This window comes from Labrus mixtus, chromosome 12, assembly GCF_963584025.1.
Source record: "Labrus mixtus chromosome 12, fLabMix1.1, whole genome shotgun sequence".
Lineage (NCBI taxonomy): Eukaryota > Metazoa > Chordata > Actinopteri > Labriformes > Labridae > Labrus > Labrus mixtus.
This window is the reverse complement of record NC_083623.1, coordinates 14,814,836-14,830,432: the sequence shown is the minus strand read 5'-3', so window position 1 is coordinate 14,830,432 and position 15,597 is coordinate 14,814,836. Positions and strand designations below refer to the sequence as shown.

Below are 15,597 nucleotides of genomic sequence, written 5' to 3'. Positions count from 1 at the left end.
ACACACATCTTAAATGTTCTATTTTAAAAAGCTACAGGTTAATTCTTGCCGAAAACTTAACTATCTATCTACTATACCTCTTATCCTGTTCGGGGTCTGGGTTAGTCCTGGAGCCGATCCCAGCAGTCAGTCACAGAACAGAAAACTCAACAAAGACCTTTCAAAGTTTCTTGAGCAAAGCTGTTATTCATTTAAAAAGTACTACTGCCCTCTAGTGGTGGAAATTTAAGCTACACACTACTTATTGAAAGAGCTACCAAATGTCTTTTTTTAGAAGTTCAAGAAGGGTTTTTTGTTTCATTTAGATAAGAAATAAGAAAGTGAATGTTAACTATATGGGTACAGCATTCTACTTTTTAAAGTGATGTCTTGTTTTACATCTGCTGTTGTTACATCTCATCGCATAGAATCAGTGAAGTTTATTTTTATTGTACCTTTGATTTGTGTGTGTGTGTGTGTGTGTGTGTGTGTGTGTGTGCGTGCGTGTGCGTGTGCGTGTGCGTGTGCGTGTGCGGATTAGGAGTGTGACCAGGTACATATCGATGATGTTTCATCTGACGACAATGGCCAGGACTTAGGGTGAGGATTTAACAATTTATATGAAGTTATTATAGTGTGAACTGTTGATGTGAGAAAGTAAATGTTGATGTTTTCAGGCTAATACATTTCCAATAAACATGTTTATTGACCATAGATTTTTACAAGGTATTTAATACATATATAAAAAATATATATTAAAAAAACATGGAAATGCATATTGTATATTTAACTTTTCATTTTGAAGGTGATAATTATTCTTAATCTTACAAATACATATTTGCAGTTATGTTTCTGGTACTGGATAATAAAAAAAATAACTATTTGATTTCTTTGTTTTACCAGAACAGATTTTAAAAAATAAAACATATCATTATTATTGACAGTACTTACAGTTTTGCAACTGATGGCTTCCATGCAGCTGCAACCAGCGCCAACCTGTGCCTGGCTACGGGCGTCCGCGGCGGGGTCGACTGGATGAGGAAGCTGGCCTTCCGCTACAGACGAGTCAAAGAGTTGTATAGCACGTACAAAAACAATGTGGGGGGTAAGCCAATGTGACGGCTGTTAACTGGAAACAAAGAGTGGGATGTTTTGTTCAGTTGTGCTTGTCAATTTTTATCTTTCATAAAGACGAATTAAACAAGAGAACAAGCTTGTTTTCATTGGTCTATGAGTCTGGGCAGGGGCTATAGATGTGTTATTATGTCGATTAGATTTCAGTAAGAGCAAGCTGCAGCAGGATCGACCAATCATTTTTGACAATTCTAGATCTATAAGTTGTTTTAATTAGGCCATAAACCTATTTATTGTCCTCATGCCTTTAACTTAACTGGATTGAAAGCTATAATGAAACAGTAAATAAACTGTAGGACATTCAAACTCCCAAATCAGGCCTTCATTTGTGAAAGCCAAGCAACTATTAGGCAAACATTTCCTTGGGATGTTTTCCTGTTTGGATAACATCAAATCAAATGTTTGACATTTCATTTAAATCCCAACATTAGCATGACAATATTTAGTCTTTACCTTGCCTGTTTAATTCGTTGTATGTTAAATCCCTGATGTTAGGAGGGCTCACTAATGCCCTGCTGTGTTGTAGGTCTGCTGGGTCCTGCTAAAAGAGACGCCTGGCTGCAGCTCAGAGCAGAGGTGGAGGCTTTGACCGACTCCTGGCTGACCCATGCGTTAAAGTCCCTGTCCATTATCAGCTCCAGGTGACGTTTTGTGTGTTACGTCTGTTCCTACAAACCCCTCTGTTAACGTCCGAGATCAAAATGCTGATTCATTCAAGCCTCATCCATATTCAGCATGCATTGGAAATGAATGTATGCACCCCTTGCTCATGCTCTGTGTCTGTGTCACTCAGGAGTAACTGTGTAAACGTGATGGTGACCACGACGCAGCTCATACCAGCGCTGGCTAAAGTTCTCTTATACAGTCTGGGATCTGTTTTCCCCATCGAGAACATCTACAGTGCAACAAAAATAGGTATGACATAAACCTCCGCACACATCACCTTACACATGTTCCGTCACTAAACAATAATACATGGATGTTTGTAATATAATGTACAAGTAATTATAGTCATTTCCCCACTAGGTCAAAAGTAGCATATACTGGGTTGGTTATTCCAGTCATTATGATGTTTTTAATCTAACCCCATGTGTGACTTATTTCCTGTTCCTTTATAATGGTAAAATGTTTGCTTTAGTTTGGCTCAGAATCTGTTAACAATAAGAAGAGGATGTGCGTAGTTACAGTTTGCTTTATTATATTCATCGGTGTGTCTCTATTAGAGCCCGACCGATTGATCGGCCGATATTAGCATATCAAGTGACTATTGGTATCGGCTAATTTTACGGCCGATATTACTAAATGTATTCACCAGTCAAATAGCATTTCATTTGAGTATCGTTAGTTATGTACATGTGCAGTCACTGTCAAGTTGAGCGACCATCGTGTCTACATTATCAAAGTGTGTGTGTGTAACTTGACCCTCCTCATCACACACACACACACACACACACACACAGCTGGTCCTCCTCACATGTTTCATTTCCACCTAAAGAAAGGAGTGAAAAACCCTGTGAAAGCTGTTTGTTTGTCTCCAGGCAAAGAGAGCTGTTTTGAGCGTATAGTCTCCCGCTTTGGCACTAACATTACGTATGTTGTGATTGGCGATGGGAAGGATGAAGAGCATGCGGCTGGCCAGGTAAACAAACATCTCCTGAACTAAGACCCCTCTGACCTTGTGACCCTCCTTCCTCCCCCCTGTTTATTTGTTTTTTTTGCAGGAAAAGAGAGTTGCTTTGAACGCATAATGCAAAGGTTTGGCAGGAAAGTAGTGTATGTTGTAGTTGGTGACGGTGTGGAAGAGGAGCAGGCGGCCAAAAAGGTAATGGACCCTCGACCTCACTGTGAACCTGCCTCCTCCTCACAGTGTGAGCTCTGATTGGTCGAAGCCTGTCTTTCTTTGCTGTAGAGGTTTTGAGTTGGTCTTTAACTTTTTTTTTTCTGTTCTACTTGCTGTTGCTTTTTTTTTTCATTTTGAAGTAGAAGCAAGAAACTTTTGATCGCAACTCTGTTGGAGTTAAAATTGTGAGATTGAGATGTACATTTTGCACCTACTATTAACTCAAATATGTAAACCAAATTTGTGTGCAAGCTGCGGCTACATTTTTGAACTGAGTTTCAATGATTTGGAAAATTAACCTGATCTCATGACATGAGAAGTTTTCAAACAAAAGGCTGCTTAAATGTACACATTGATAAAGCTTTAAACAATCTTTGCTAGAGCAACAATGATGGTTTGTATCCAGTTTGGTGTGTGGACTCTTGTTTTTCATTGATTATGTAGTTTTTGCAAGACAAAAAGTAGCTGTATCACACACAAAACTACAAGGACTGTTCCGCTCCATTTTTACACAAAGTGAATAAATATTCCCATCTTTTTCCAGATGTGGGTTTCATTCTTAATGCTGGGTGCTGGGAAAGTCAATGGAATAATGACATTTTGAGAAATATGTTTTTTTTGCTTCTATGCTGAGTTCGATTAGTCGGATTATACCACTCTCTCATCTGTCTGATGCTGATCTCAGCACGGCGGCAGAAAGCATATTTTTTTTTTACAAAATGTTTAACTCTTTCTTCGAGCATAAGGATTGCATGGATTTTGTTTGCAGTGCTTTTGCCAAGCAAGCAGCTGCAATCTCCTGTAGCGTAGCCTGCATGACTTGAGGTGGTGGTGTGCTGCATGAAACTGTACTTCAGTGTTAATGTGTGTGTTTGTTCACTCTGCAGCACAACATGCCTTTCTGGAGGATATCCAGTCACTCTGACCTGCTGGCACTACACCAAGCACTGGAGTTTGAGTACCTGTAACTACTTTAGCAATATGGACTCATGCAATGTTACCCTGGACATGGTCAGCCAGGCGGCCCCCTTCTTTTGTATAACTATTTAAGAACAAACAATACACTGCAACTGTTTTTGTGATTTTTTTTTTTTTTTTTCTTCTTTTGGTCTTGTTTTTTGAACCTCTGGATTTACAAACTCTGAATGGTCTTAAGAAGCAAAGTAGAGGTGAAAGATGAAGAAAAAGACTTTGGGAGGGTAAAAGACATGATTACCCGACTCAGCCCACCTTGGTCCTGATGCTGGGAATGGGCCGCTGTGAAAACTTACCCTCCTTGCAGCTGTAGCAGACTAAAAGCCTGAAAGCGGCTGAAACCCCTTCCTGGCCCAGGAGGACGTTTGATTTGTTCTGGAGAATAAATGATCTTCAAAAAAATGAAGGCCTCTCTGTACAGGCAGCATCGTGTGCGAGGAGAACGGCTGCTTTTTTATTTAGTGTTTTCTTCCTGATGGTATAATCACAACACATCAATGCAGTCTGTGGCAAAACTTGTGTAAATTATTTACAGTAAACTTAAAGGGCAGTGGCAGATATTATGTCCAAGAGGTGGAAACTATACTTTTAGTGTCTTTTTTTTTTTCGTTCTCTGGATTTTTGTAATTTTGGGTGGGGGGATGGAGAATGTGCATCATGATGTGTTGTGCCTTAATGTGTTTGAATGTCTTTTCTTTATTCAGAAATGTTTATGTATGTAGATATAAAGGAATAATCCCATCCAAACCACATGCTTCTTGTCTTCCCTGGTTTACCATTGGCTATTTCATTCATCAGAAAGATCTACAACATCAGTGGTTCCCATCAATCATTTTAGTTTGTAGGAGCAGATCTAATTTTAACTACTTCAGCAGACAAAGCCAGACCTCATTGTATTTTATTAACCTTTTATATTTGATGACCTGTAATTAACCTATTGAGATCAACATCTCTTTCACAAGGAGGACCTGGCCAAGAGGGCAACAGCACAAGTCAGGCTTAAGAGGACTGACACTCAGCATTTGGCTATCCTAAGTATTTGTTGTCAATGTATTTTAACTGAGGATACCACAGGTCAACAGTTACTTGGGGTATAAAACTATTAATACAGCAAAATATTGTGCTGCAACCCTGGTGCTAAAAATGGAGCTTATATGGCACTTGAATTAGATTTTCCTACACATTTGACATGGGTCTCCACTTCACCCTCATACTAAATGTGTTTTTTTGGCTGAAGAGGTTGACAACCGGTCAAAGGAATATGTAGCAGGATAATGTAAGACCGCTTCAAGATGAAGTAAAGATTTGAAACTAACACCAGATTCTAGGAAACAAATGAATCCTGCTCTTCACCTTTTTAGGGGCAATTGTATCTTTCAGTTTGATTCATTAGTCTGCATCATGATTGTATCTTGGTATTATTGTGGGTCATAGTTAGTCTCCCTGCAATTCCCATCCCTTACAGTGATTACCAATACGTTTGATTTACTCAACTCATGACACAACACAAGAACAGCTTCAGTTTCACAATTTATTGACACCTCATTTCTTGCCCTTGAAGTATTCCTCAATCACATCCTTGGCTTGAGACTCCTTGCCATAGTCCTGTAGAAAGAGAGAAGAGTTTAATTGAAAGGCATGTCAGAGACATCAAGACTGTAAAATACAGACCGGTCCAATAGTAATCAGTTTGATCAATCTATAGTGACAAAAAAAAGTTTGTCTACAGGGATTCCTTGAGGTATGTTTTGTAAGGTTTGCAGTGTTTCCCCTAGGAAGACGGACACTTGAAGGAATCTTGGTGTTCATGCGTTACTTTTAATGACAGCTGTTCTATCGGAAAGGTATCCTTAAATGACTTCTTTCCACTATCCTATCTCTACAATAAAGGCACAAAAGGTGAAGAAATAAATAGATACATATTTTTTTAATAACTTGAGCTTCAAGGGGGGGCAGGGCCACCCCCCTAACATAATGGTAGGGGAAACACTGGTTTGTAAACACCAGGGAGGATTTCTTTCCTTGAATCATTGGCAGACCATTCTTTAAAAACATTTTCGTAAGTTAAGCAGAACAAATCTCCCCACCAGGACGAGGAAGAATTTATTTCAACTGTGACCCAATCTTTAAAAACATTGAAATGACATATTTCTTGAACATCTTTTTTTCACAATACAGCTACACCAGCTTGACACAAAGTTAAGCTACATGGATTTGTAAAATTAGGCAGGCAGCCCCCCCGACAGTTTCAGAAAATAATCGAGCAGATTGCCAATCCCTGCATGATGACGTGTTACAATGTGTAGCCATTCTTAGGGACCCCAAACACCACAGGTAGGCGATGGGGCTCGTACCCTGGCTGTAATCTGGCCAAGTGTTTTTCAACAACAGCTGCATGGCACGAAGCACAGCACCTGGACTTGAATGGCACATCTAGGTACAAGTGGTCACATTTCCACTCCCAACAAGTCATCATCTTTCTATTGTGGTTCATGAATAAACAATACTTGTCCAGTTCTGTAGTTTTAATATGAAATTAACATAAAAACCACAGCGAGCCTGGATAACAGCGTTATTTACCTTGACCACGACGCAGCTGCAGCCCACCACCTTGCGGGGTTTGCCCTCACGGTCAATCTTGCAGAGACCAACCCACTCGCCCAGCTTCTTGTTGTCATCAACCTGAAATGAAGGTGTGTAATCAATCAAGAAATCACATTTGTAAATTATTCTGATCCAGAGATAAAACTGCATTAATTTTGGGTACAGTAGGCTATATCTCAGACAAAAATTGGGTAACAATGGCAGTCTCTTCACAGTATTCAGTAGAGGGAGCCAAATTATCATCATCAATACAGCAGCACATGGATCCATTTTTTCATTTAATCTTTATATTTTACTTGTCAATTTTCATGTATTGTGAGTTGCTTTTCACATATCCTTGTATTGGATCCTAAATCAGTTAACAGTTTACCTTGATCAGGTTGATCTGATGCTCAGCGCAGAGGGCCTCCACCAGCTTGACGTACATGGGCTCGTCGCAGTTACCAGCGAGGGCGCAGAGGTGAGCCTGACGCCTGCAGAGGAACACAGACGTTACCTTCAGGAAGCACTACGCACAACTTTCAAGTTTACAAACTCGACGGCACATCTCAGACAGAAATTGGGTAACAGTGGCATTCTCCTCACGGTATTCAGTAGAGGGAGCCAAATTATCATCAGTGATACACCTGCTAACGACTAAAACACACAAAAAGCAAGATGTTTTCACACACTTGTCCAGGGCTTTGGCAGACTCTCGGATACCACGGGCAAGGCCATCGTTGATGAGTGCGGTCTTGAGCACTTCAGGGAGAGCGGTGTTGACATCCATGACACCTCCAGCAGCACTGCTACAAATGGACACAAAATAAAAGACGCCGTTACAGTTTTGATCAAGGCATACGTGACAAGTAAGTGGACTTCAGTGGAGCTTCTGGCATGTCAGAATATGGATCTCACTCACTGTAGAGTGAAGGGGTATCCGACAAAAGAATTAAAGTCATCATTCAAAAACCAGAGAGCTCACTTGAAAAGGAGAGACCGATTTAAATTAACGTTGACAAGCGCAAAATCTTATATATAAAGAGTAATTAAGCATTGCTTGCAGCAGCAAACTAAATTCTCTTTTGTAGACAATACTGACGCTATAACTGGACGTAAAGCTATAAAAAAAGAAAACACCCTGGGCAACATACTTGTGGATATTGTAACGCCACTTCCTGAATAATGTTCCAATGATAATTTTAATTAAGGACACATGCATTTAAAAAAAAGAAACACGCTGCTTCTAGTCATGTAGTGTACTGCAACTCTTTCCTAACAAGATTTCAATTCAGCACAACAAACAGCTGACTTTACGTCAAAAGACATTTTATTTAAACTACTACACAGAAACACAACACAAGTTCAAGACTGTTCAGAGGAGGCACCAAAGGCTGACTGACATTAAAGTAAATTAAATATTATTAATAACTTCAAGTGAAGAAGACTGACAGCTTCTTAATCTTAAGTTGAAATGTGTTAAAATCTTTGAGGTTAAGAACTCAACGACACTTAAATACTAAATATTTCTACTTTCAGCATCAACCACACACTCCTATAGAATATATGGTTGCATATTTTCTTCACTTTTGAGCCACAGAATATTAATAAAAAATGACTTTTGATAGTTAATGACAATTTTTGTTGCATTTTTTACGACATTATTCTGCGATTATTTAAGTGTCTCATTGCTGTTTATATGTTGTGGTTGCAGCACGATTTAGAAGAGTAAGATACACCTAACAGGTTTAGATTGTTTGTCAACAAATCATCCTGATTTCTTAACTCTACTGGACACACAGATATCAAATGCCCGAACACTGAGGCCAGATGAGGCTAAGCTAACAGACGAGTTCATTATAAAGGAGAAAGGAGAACTCGTTATGAGAAGCAGATATATAAACACATGCAACTTCACACCAAATCGCTTTTCTCAAAACACATTTTAATGCGCCGTAACCGGATTTTTTTTCCCGGTAAAGAAAAGTTGTTAGGTAGCCATTTAGACAAGTAAAGGCTTCATGCTCACCCTTCCTCGGCCATCGTTGATTATTAATGGATGTTGGACTTAAAGGTCTGCAATAAAGAACAGATATAACACAAGAATTATAATCCAACACAAAAACGTCACTATAGTGAATTCATGAAGTAAGATGTTTGAAAAATCCAACGGATGGTGAGGAGAGTTGAGGAAACACACCAAAGCTTCCTCTAGGGCAGCGGATAAAGAGGACGTCATAAGCCTGCGACATAGCTTTAATACCGCCAGGCCCCATCCCCAAGTGTAGTCCAGTGAACTGCCTGTTGTTAGTTTGTGATTGTTGACTGGCTAGCTCATTTTCTTACTTTCTTACTCTTTTAAATGTTTATGCCGCATCTTTCCCATTTGCTCTAAGGAAAAATACTTCCTGTGTCCCTCTTTCTTTTTTTTCTTTTTTTTACTAAAAACATAGTTCGTGTCCATGGGACATGGAAATCCAAAGTGTTCAATCACTAATTGATTCATCATAAAGTTGTTAGGCTTCATGAATATTTACATAAAATAAATAGGCCCAACACAACATAACTATGAAAGTTTGAAAATAATATTTTTGAATTTAGTTTTCTGGCCTAAGAAAACCACCTGAATAGACCTTTAAAATATTTCACTTTACACATTTATGTAATTACCTTTTTGAATATGTTGTTAAGCACCTTCCATGTCTCCATGTATAATTTCTATACTGTTCTAACTGTTTGCTAAAATAATCCTTTTTGTTAAGTCTTATTATGTCAATTTATTTTTGTATATCTATTTATTACCTCCCAATTGTTCCAGATTTCAAGAACTCCTTATTGAGTAAATTGTTCTTTTTACAAGCTTGTTCTAGTCCTTTAGTAATCCAGGGCTTGTCTTCATATTTATTCATATTTAGTGTGCATTGACTGTGGGATAGTGTTTGAAATATCGTGGTAAAAATGAACGCTGATGAAGGCTGAGTGCTGAAACGCGTCCGTTGTTGTGTTGCTTTATTCTTTCCCGGATAAAGGAAACTAAAAGGACATTTGTGTGCTGACTTTTTTGTCTCCTTTTAGTCTTGTTGCGGTCGTGCACCTGGAATCGTGTTTACTGTCGAGTTTTGCTCCTTTTTTGCTGTTTTGGTAAAAATAGACACAAATTCATCATGAGCTTTGTTTGGATTATTATTTAAATAAACCTCTGTAATCTTTGTTGTCTTAATTCCCCTTGCTTCTATGGTATTATGGGTTTAATATCAAATATGAAACATATTTGAATGTATGTTTATATCATAAAGGTTACTTCAGAGAGCAGTGTACAAAGTCCTGTCAGCAACAGGTTGTTAAAAGTATTCACAATTCTCCTTCATATTTTTTTTAATATAATCACACCCATAGGAAGCCCCGGCACTGTGGTAACAGCGATAATGCACGTTAGTCTCTCTCTAAGATGTTTGAGTTCTACATTTTGTGCTGGTGCGTTCCCACTATTTCGTAATTTAACCTATGGTCATTTCAAACTGTGTTGAGGGCAAATATGGCTGTAAGTGTGATTTTATTTTTGTAGGTTTGATGAGTCTTCATGGTGAACAGGACATGTTGACTCTGCAGATGAACATCACATACAAGCTTGTTTCGAATATGACAGATTCAAAAACTGTCATGCATTTACCTAAAAGGAAGACTAGACAAGAATGTTGATTTCACTGAAAATCGTACATTTACTTCTTTAAAAAAAAAAAACATTCACCAAATATGAATTCAATTTCAATCAAATAAAAGAAAAAAAAACATTTTAATATAGTCTTTCATAGATTCAATTATTTCTCAGAGTAGGATGAACCTGATATGAAGATATTGCAGTGAGTATAGGAGTGTGACTTGTGAGTTGCCCCATAGCTGGTCTCCATCTTTAGAGTTTCAGAAACTCCTCTAATTGTTCGTTCTCAACGGCATTCTCAAAAGCATCAATGTCCTGAAAGAGAGACAAAATGTTTCAGTTGAGGGGGAGCAGAAAAAACACAGAAAAAAAGAGAAACAGAAACAGTTATCATAAATATTTATAAAAGAAGAAATAAAATCAGTGTTGATATTTTGATATTGTTAGTTAGTTGTTTGTTATTGTTGTCAGATTACTTTGCATTTATACTTTTTTTTTGGGGGGGGGGGGCTTTTGTGCCATTATTTAGATAGGACAGATAGAGTAAGAAATCAGGAGAGAGAGTGGGGAATGACAGGAAAGGAGCCAGACAATGGACTTGAACCTTGGCCGCTCACTTGGAGGACGCCCAAAAATGTATACATTTTAAACATTAAAGTATACATTTTATTTCCTTTTTTAAAATTCTAAATGCAACTTATTGATAAATCTAGCACTAATTGGGTCATTTGATCATATCCCTGCTACCTTGAGCGATGATGCTAAGCTCAGCGTTGTCTTGCTCTATAAGCACTAAAGTGAAAGTCAGATGAGCACAAAGACATAACAATGTATCCCTTAATTGTATTGACAAAAAGTTATTGAGATATTTCAGCCTGACAAAACCACCTTAAAGCGTTGGCGCTACTGTTGAGAAAATGATATAAATGTCACTCCGAGTCAATTTGTACCTCTTCCAAGTTGTTATGCAAGCTGTCAGGAACAAAGCTCCAACTAATCAGTCATCACAAAATACAATTGGAATGCTAAACTGATGAAATCCCTTAAGGGGAAAACTGAGATGTAAATGGGAGTGTACGTACTAGAATAGGGTGTGAGCAAGTTTAAAAAAATGTAGCTGCCCACTAATAGTGTTAATATTTATTCTATTTCTGAGTCTACGCCCTAGACTACCAAAGCTTTTATTTTTCTTTGGGACATATGAAACAAAACTGTCAATGATTTACACTGTCAACACACATGACACTGTTTGTTCTGCAGGCTATCGTGCTAGACATACCCCACAGTAGTTGCCTCCATTGCATATTTGAGGGGCCAGTGCAGTCGGGTCTCCTGCTTTCTCCCTCATTAAATCCTTGGCATCAGAACCCTGAGTGATGTCCACTTTTTCGTATTCGATGCTCTTTGAGTCCAGGACAGAGAAGATTCGATCCTGGTTTTTCCTCATCTTTAGGGGACAGATGGTCGATCATCAGTTATATTTACAAGATTATTTATTTGATGTGAGGACTTGTGATTTCTAGTTATACCAAAATCTCTCTCGCAATATAATTCTCTTACCGAGTTATGAAGGCTACAAGATAAACAATGTGAACACAGTACAGACAGTATGGTTTTATGATACACACAGTCCCTTTTGATGTGACCAGTTTACCAGCAAAGAGACAAAACAAACAAAAGGAAAAGAATGAAGAAATAAGCAGCATATACTTTACCTTCATGTTCCCGCTCACGCTGGCATAAAACACTTGGAGTGACATATCTGCTATTTAAACAATACAAGTGTAATTTAGACAGAAACACGCCTGTTTATAGAGAGAGAGTTTGAGAAAAATGGAGAGGCGGTAGATGTTTCAGTATCCTTAATGCAGGTATGTACTGCTGGTTTACTTCAGCAGCAGACAAGGTGAGCAGGTTTGGACACGGCTCGACTGCCTGCATGGGCACACCCACTTGTCTGACTGCTGTTCCAGTCATAACATGCCTCAGTATGTTGTGAAAGAGCATTAGTACAATATAGTGGTACCTTTCAGTTCTTGAGTGTCCCTCTGGCCCTGTGCATTCAGGGTCTCTTCAGTATACGCTGGCTTACCTCCCACAAACACTAACACAGGTTAGGTTTATTAGTAACTCTGAATTGTGTGTTGATGTGAGTGTGAGGGTGAATGGTTCTTGGTCTCGAAGAGCTTTATTCATCCTGGTATAAGGATTCGTCCTTGGTGGAAATGTGAAAAGCTCCACCTGATAGATGTTCTAAAAGAATATGTTATTATGTGTTCGTCACTTTCCCACACTATATGCAAAATGTAGAGAATATGGACACAAAACTCTGTGCGATATAAAACTTTATATGAAGCTTGATAACGCCGGGAATGGTAGCCTCAGTACTGCAATTTCCTTATTTCATAGTTGTTGTCATGATTTGGTCTTATTTAGTTTTGTATTTGTAATTTCTTGGCCTTGTGTTTCTCTGTGTTCTAGTGTTTATTGTTATTGTTACATTCTTGAGTTTTCTGTGTGTCTTTAGTGTTTCCTAATGTTTTGTTGTTGTAGTTTTTACCCCCTGTGTCTCATGTCTTTAGTGTTTCCTCCTGCCTGTGTGTTTCCCTCCAGCTTTGGCCTCGCATTTTCCTTCTTCTTCTGCTTCTCTTTTAATGGCGTATGTCAACTAGCTTTTGCACATTACTGCCACCTATGCTGGAGTGTGGGCCAGAATACCTATGACAAGTTGAAAATTAAAAAAACAAAAAATTAAAATAATAATAATGAATACAAAATTTTGTACACCCAAAAAAAATCCCCCAAAAATCAACAAAAGTTAATAAATTAATTAAATTATTTTAACTAGTCCAGTTTCTTCTAAAAATTTAAACAAGGCTTTGTATGTTATTTCCTCATTATTCAACACATTTTTAAGACTCATTATTTCAACCCCACATTTTCTCTGCTCTTCCTTTAGCTTTGCTCTCTGAGATTTACATTTCTGACAAGATAAAATAACATGTTGCACCGTCTCTTGTTCCTGTCCACAATCACATAAACCTGACGGATGTTTACCTATTAAGTGCATTGTTTTATTTAACCATGTGTGTCCTAGTCTCGTCATGATAGTTTGTTCTCTCCTGTTTTATCTTATTGTTTCCATTCCTCCCACTTTGTTCTGAATTTGATGAAGATGACGTCCTTTTTGCTCTTCGTCCCATATCGTTTGCCGGGTGATTTTGCTTCAGACTACTGCTTTGGCCTCAGTTTTACTAAAATTACCTCCTTGATTGTTTCTCTCCTTAAAGTTTGTTTAGCCAGACTGTTAGCCAGTTCATTCCCCTCTATCCCCCTGTGAGCTGGTACCCACATGAACCTAACAACTGTTTGTGATTTCTGCAATCTAAAGAGTGACTTGTGTATTTCATAAATGAAATCTAATCTGCTTTGTGATGACATAGACTGCAATGATACCAGTGACAATAATGAATCTGAACACACTATTATTTTTCCAATTTATGTGTCTCTGTCCACTGCAACGCCATTCTAATCGTCAACATTTCAACTACTGCCAAATGATCTGATGTTCTTTCCTTGTAACTTATATTCAATTCTGGAATGACAAAAGCAAATCAAGTTTTTCCTTTCTTAGAATCTTTTGAACCATCTGTAGGGATAAAAGCCTTATGTGTATATTCTCTTGTACACTAAATATGCTCATTTTTCTTTGTCTTTTTGGTTCTGCATTTTGTTTTGAAGATAAAGATCTAAGGTCACAGGGGGAAATAATCAGAATAGTGTCACTAGTTACAGTCCTGTAGCGCTGTATGTTTTCCCATGTAATCCCATTTGTGTTGCCATTTTACTTGCTTCCCATACATAACTTTCTGCTTTTGCTTTTCCACTTTCCCAGCACGGTTGGAGGGCTTTCACTGTTAGATGGTATTCCTCTTTATGACCTTGGAGATTTGCCCAGTAGCTCATCATTAGTTGTTTATATCTCAAGTTCAGTGGGAACTCTCCAATCTCAACTTGGACTGCTGTGACTGGAGAAGCCCTAAGAGCCCCGCAACACAATCTTAAAGCCTGATTTTGTATAACCTGTATTTTCTTAAATTGTGTTTTTGCTGCTCCCCATATACTAGACTTCTATAATTTATAACAGTTCTTATCAAAGCAACATAAATGTTCTTCAAAGCACTTCTACTTGCTCCCCAGCATCTCATAACATTAACAACCATCCTGCATATACACTATTAACATCTAAAGAAAGAACAATATCAATTCCTACAGACAAATGGATCACAGACATCAACACTCTCCCGACAGATTTCAATTGGCAAAACATATGCAATAACACATTCTCTATGACCTGTAATTCAAAAACCCAAATCATTCAGTACAAAGTCCTCCATAGAACACTACACCACTCACAAACTCTAACGTATGGGCTTCAGTCAAAATAACACCTGTCCACACTGTCCCACCACAACTGATAATTACTTTCATGCCCTCTGGCATTCCCACACATTCAAACCGTCATGGTCGGAGGTCATGAGCAAGCTGTCTGAGATCCTCAGCCTCGGCATCCCCCTATGCCCCATCATTGCACTACTAGGTGACATTTCTTCTCTGCCACTCTCAAAACACCTCAAAACCTTTCCTGTTAATATCACTAACCATTGCCAAAAAAGTCATACTACTAAACTGGAAAGACAGAACCAAAATATCCATACTCCACTGGCTCAACCTACGCACAGACCACTCAAACCTTGAAAAACTCACAGCATCTTTGAAAAATAATATGGCTTCCTTTGAAAATATCTGGTCCTCCTTTTTGCAATATCTCCAACGCTGATTCCTCTTTACCTCCGCAAACAGCTCCTCCTGTAATCCTCATATCACTTTATTAAGTCGTTCTCTCATTATCATTTGTCTAATCTAACCATGCATATACTATTTTTTTCTTTTTCTGCTGTATTTTCAATTTATTCATTTTTATTTTTAATTTGTTCTATTATTTATAAACATTTTATTTTTTTGTTTGTTACTAAAACTACAGCAAACCATAATGGCAGTACTTCTAGATAGCCACCCTTTCTTGGATTCTATCTTATTTGTCTATCTGGCCTTTGCCCCATTTGTCCTATGTGTCCTGTTTCGTCCCATTTGTCCTGTGTGTCTGATTTTGGCCAGTTTGTCTTGTGTGTCCGGTTTGTCTTGTCCCGTCTCTCAGATCACAAATTCCTGTTTGGCTCGTCTGCCAAATGTCCTAGGTATGTATGTATTATGTATTCAGTCTTTGTAAAACTGCAAAAGCAAAATAAAAAAAAATAAAAAACAACCATCCTGCATTTATTTTAATCTTGTTTATATGATCACTCCATGTCAATTTTGAATCAAATAAAAACCCCTGTTTCTTTGGAGCATTTACACCTGTCCATGT

General features: G+C 38.2%; 3 protein-coding genes and 3 non-coding genes across 15 annotated transcripts in view; 1 reads left to right on the top strand and 5 right to left on the bottom strand.

Moving 5' to 3' along the window:
* eya4 (EYA transcriptional coactivator and phosphatase 4) overlaps positions 1 to 4,513 on the top strand; it is a 43,046-nt gene extending 38,533 nt beyond the window's left edge. For 7 of the 10 annotated variants that reach the window (XM_061052231.1, XM_061052228.1, XM_061052229.1 and 4 more), the window contains 6 exons: positions 521 to 579; positions 924 to 1,084; positions 1,640 to 1,754; positions 1,907 to 2,028; positions 2,835 to 2,935; positions 3,841 to 4,513. In XM_061052231.1, the coding sequence (XP_060908214.1) occupies positions 521 to 579; positions 924 to 1,084; positions 1,640 to 1,754; positions 1,907 to 2,028; positions 2,835 to 2,935; positions 3,841 to 3,921 (639 nt within the window). In that variant the 3' untranslated portion in view covers positions 3,922 to 4,513. Of the gene's footprint in view, positions 1 to 520; positions 580 to 923; positions 1,085 to 1,639; positions 1,755 to 1,906; positions 2,029 to 2,651; positions 2,753 to 2,834; positions 2,936 to 3,840 lie in introns of those variants that run through there. The other 3 variants (XM_061052230.1, XM_061052223.1, XM_061052232.1) reach the window with 2 other exon arrangements.
* Positions 4,514 to 5,450: 937 nt separating this feature from the next.
* rps12 (ribosomal protein S12) lies at positions 5,451 to 8,804 on the bottom strand. The gene is made up of 6 exons (XM_061052237.1): positions 8,712 to 8,804; positions 8,541 to 8,587; positions 7,204 to 7,320; positions 6,903 to 7,005; positions 6,509 to 6,610; positions 5,451 to 5,533 (listed from the first exon to the last, which is right to left on the bottom strand). Exons 2-6 carry the CDS (start codon positions 8,552 to 8,554, stop codon positions 5,471 to 5,473), a joined length of 399 nt encoding a protein of 132 aa, XP_060908220.1. The 5' UTR covers positions 8,555 to 8,587; positions 8,712 to 8,804; the 3' UTR covers positions 5,451 to 5,470.
* LOC132985884 (small nucleolar RNA SNORD100) lies at positions 6,703 to 6,785 on the bottom strand. The gene has a single exon (XR_009675107.1). It is a non-coding gene; the product is annotated as a small nucleolar RNA SNORD100 (small nucleolar RNA).
* Positions 7,075 to 7,157, bottom strand: LOC132985885 (small nucleolar RNA SNORD100). The gene has a single exon (XR_009675108.1). It is a non-coding gene; the product is annotated as a small nucleolar RNA SNORD100 (small nucleolar RNA).
* On the bottom strand, positions 7,407 to 7,482 carry LOC132985879 (small nucleolar RNA SNORD101). Its single transcript, XR_009675102.1, has one exon. It is a non-coding gene; the product is annotated as a small nucleolar RNA SNORD101 (small nucleolar RNA).
* Positions 8,805 to 10,206: 1,402 nt separating the features above from the next.
* On the bottom strand, positions 10,207 to 12,114 carry zgc:153284 (uncharacterized protein LOC751696 homolog). Its single transcript, XM_061052238.1, has 3 exons — positions 11,885 to 12,114; positions 11,449 to 11,616; positions 10,207 to 10,484 (listed from the first exon to the last, which is right to left on the bottom strand). The coding sequence occupies exons 1-3, from the start codon at positions 11,927 to 11,929 to the stop codon at positions 10,422 to 10,424; spliced, it is 276 nt and encodes a 91-aa protein (XP_060908221.1). The 5' UTR covers positions 11,930 to 12,114; the 3' UTR covers positions 10,207 to 10,421.
* Positions 12,115 to 15,597: the final 3,483 nt, after the last annotated feature.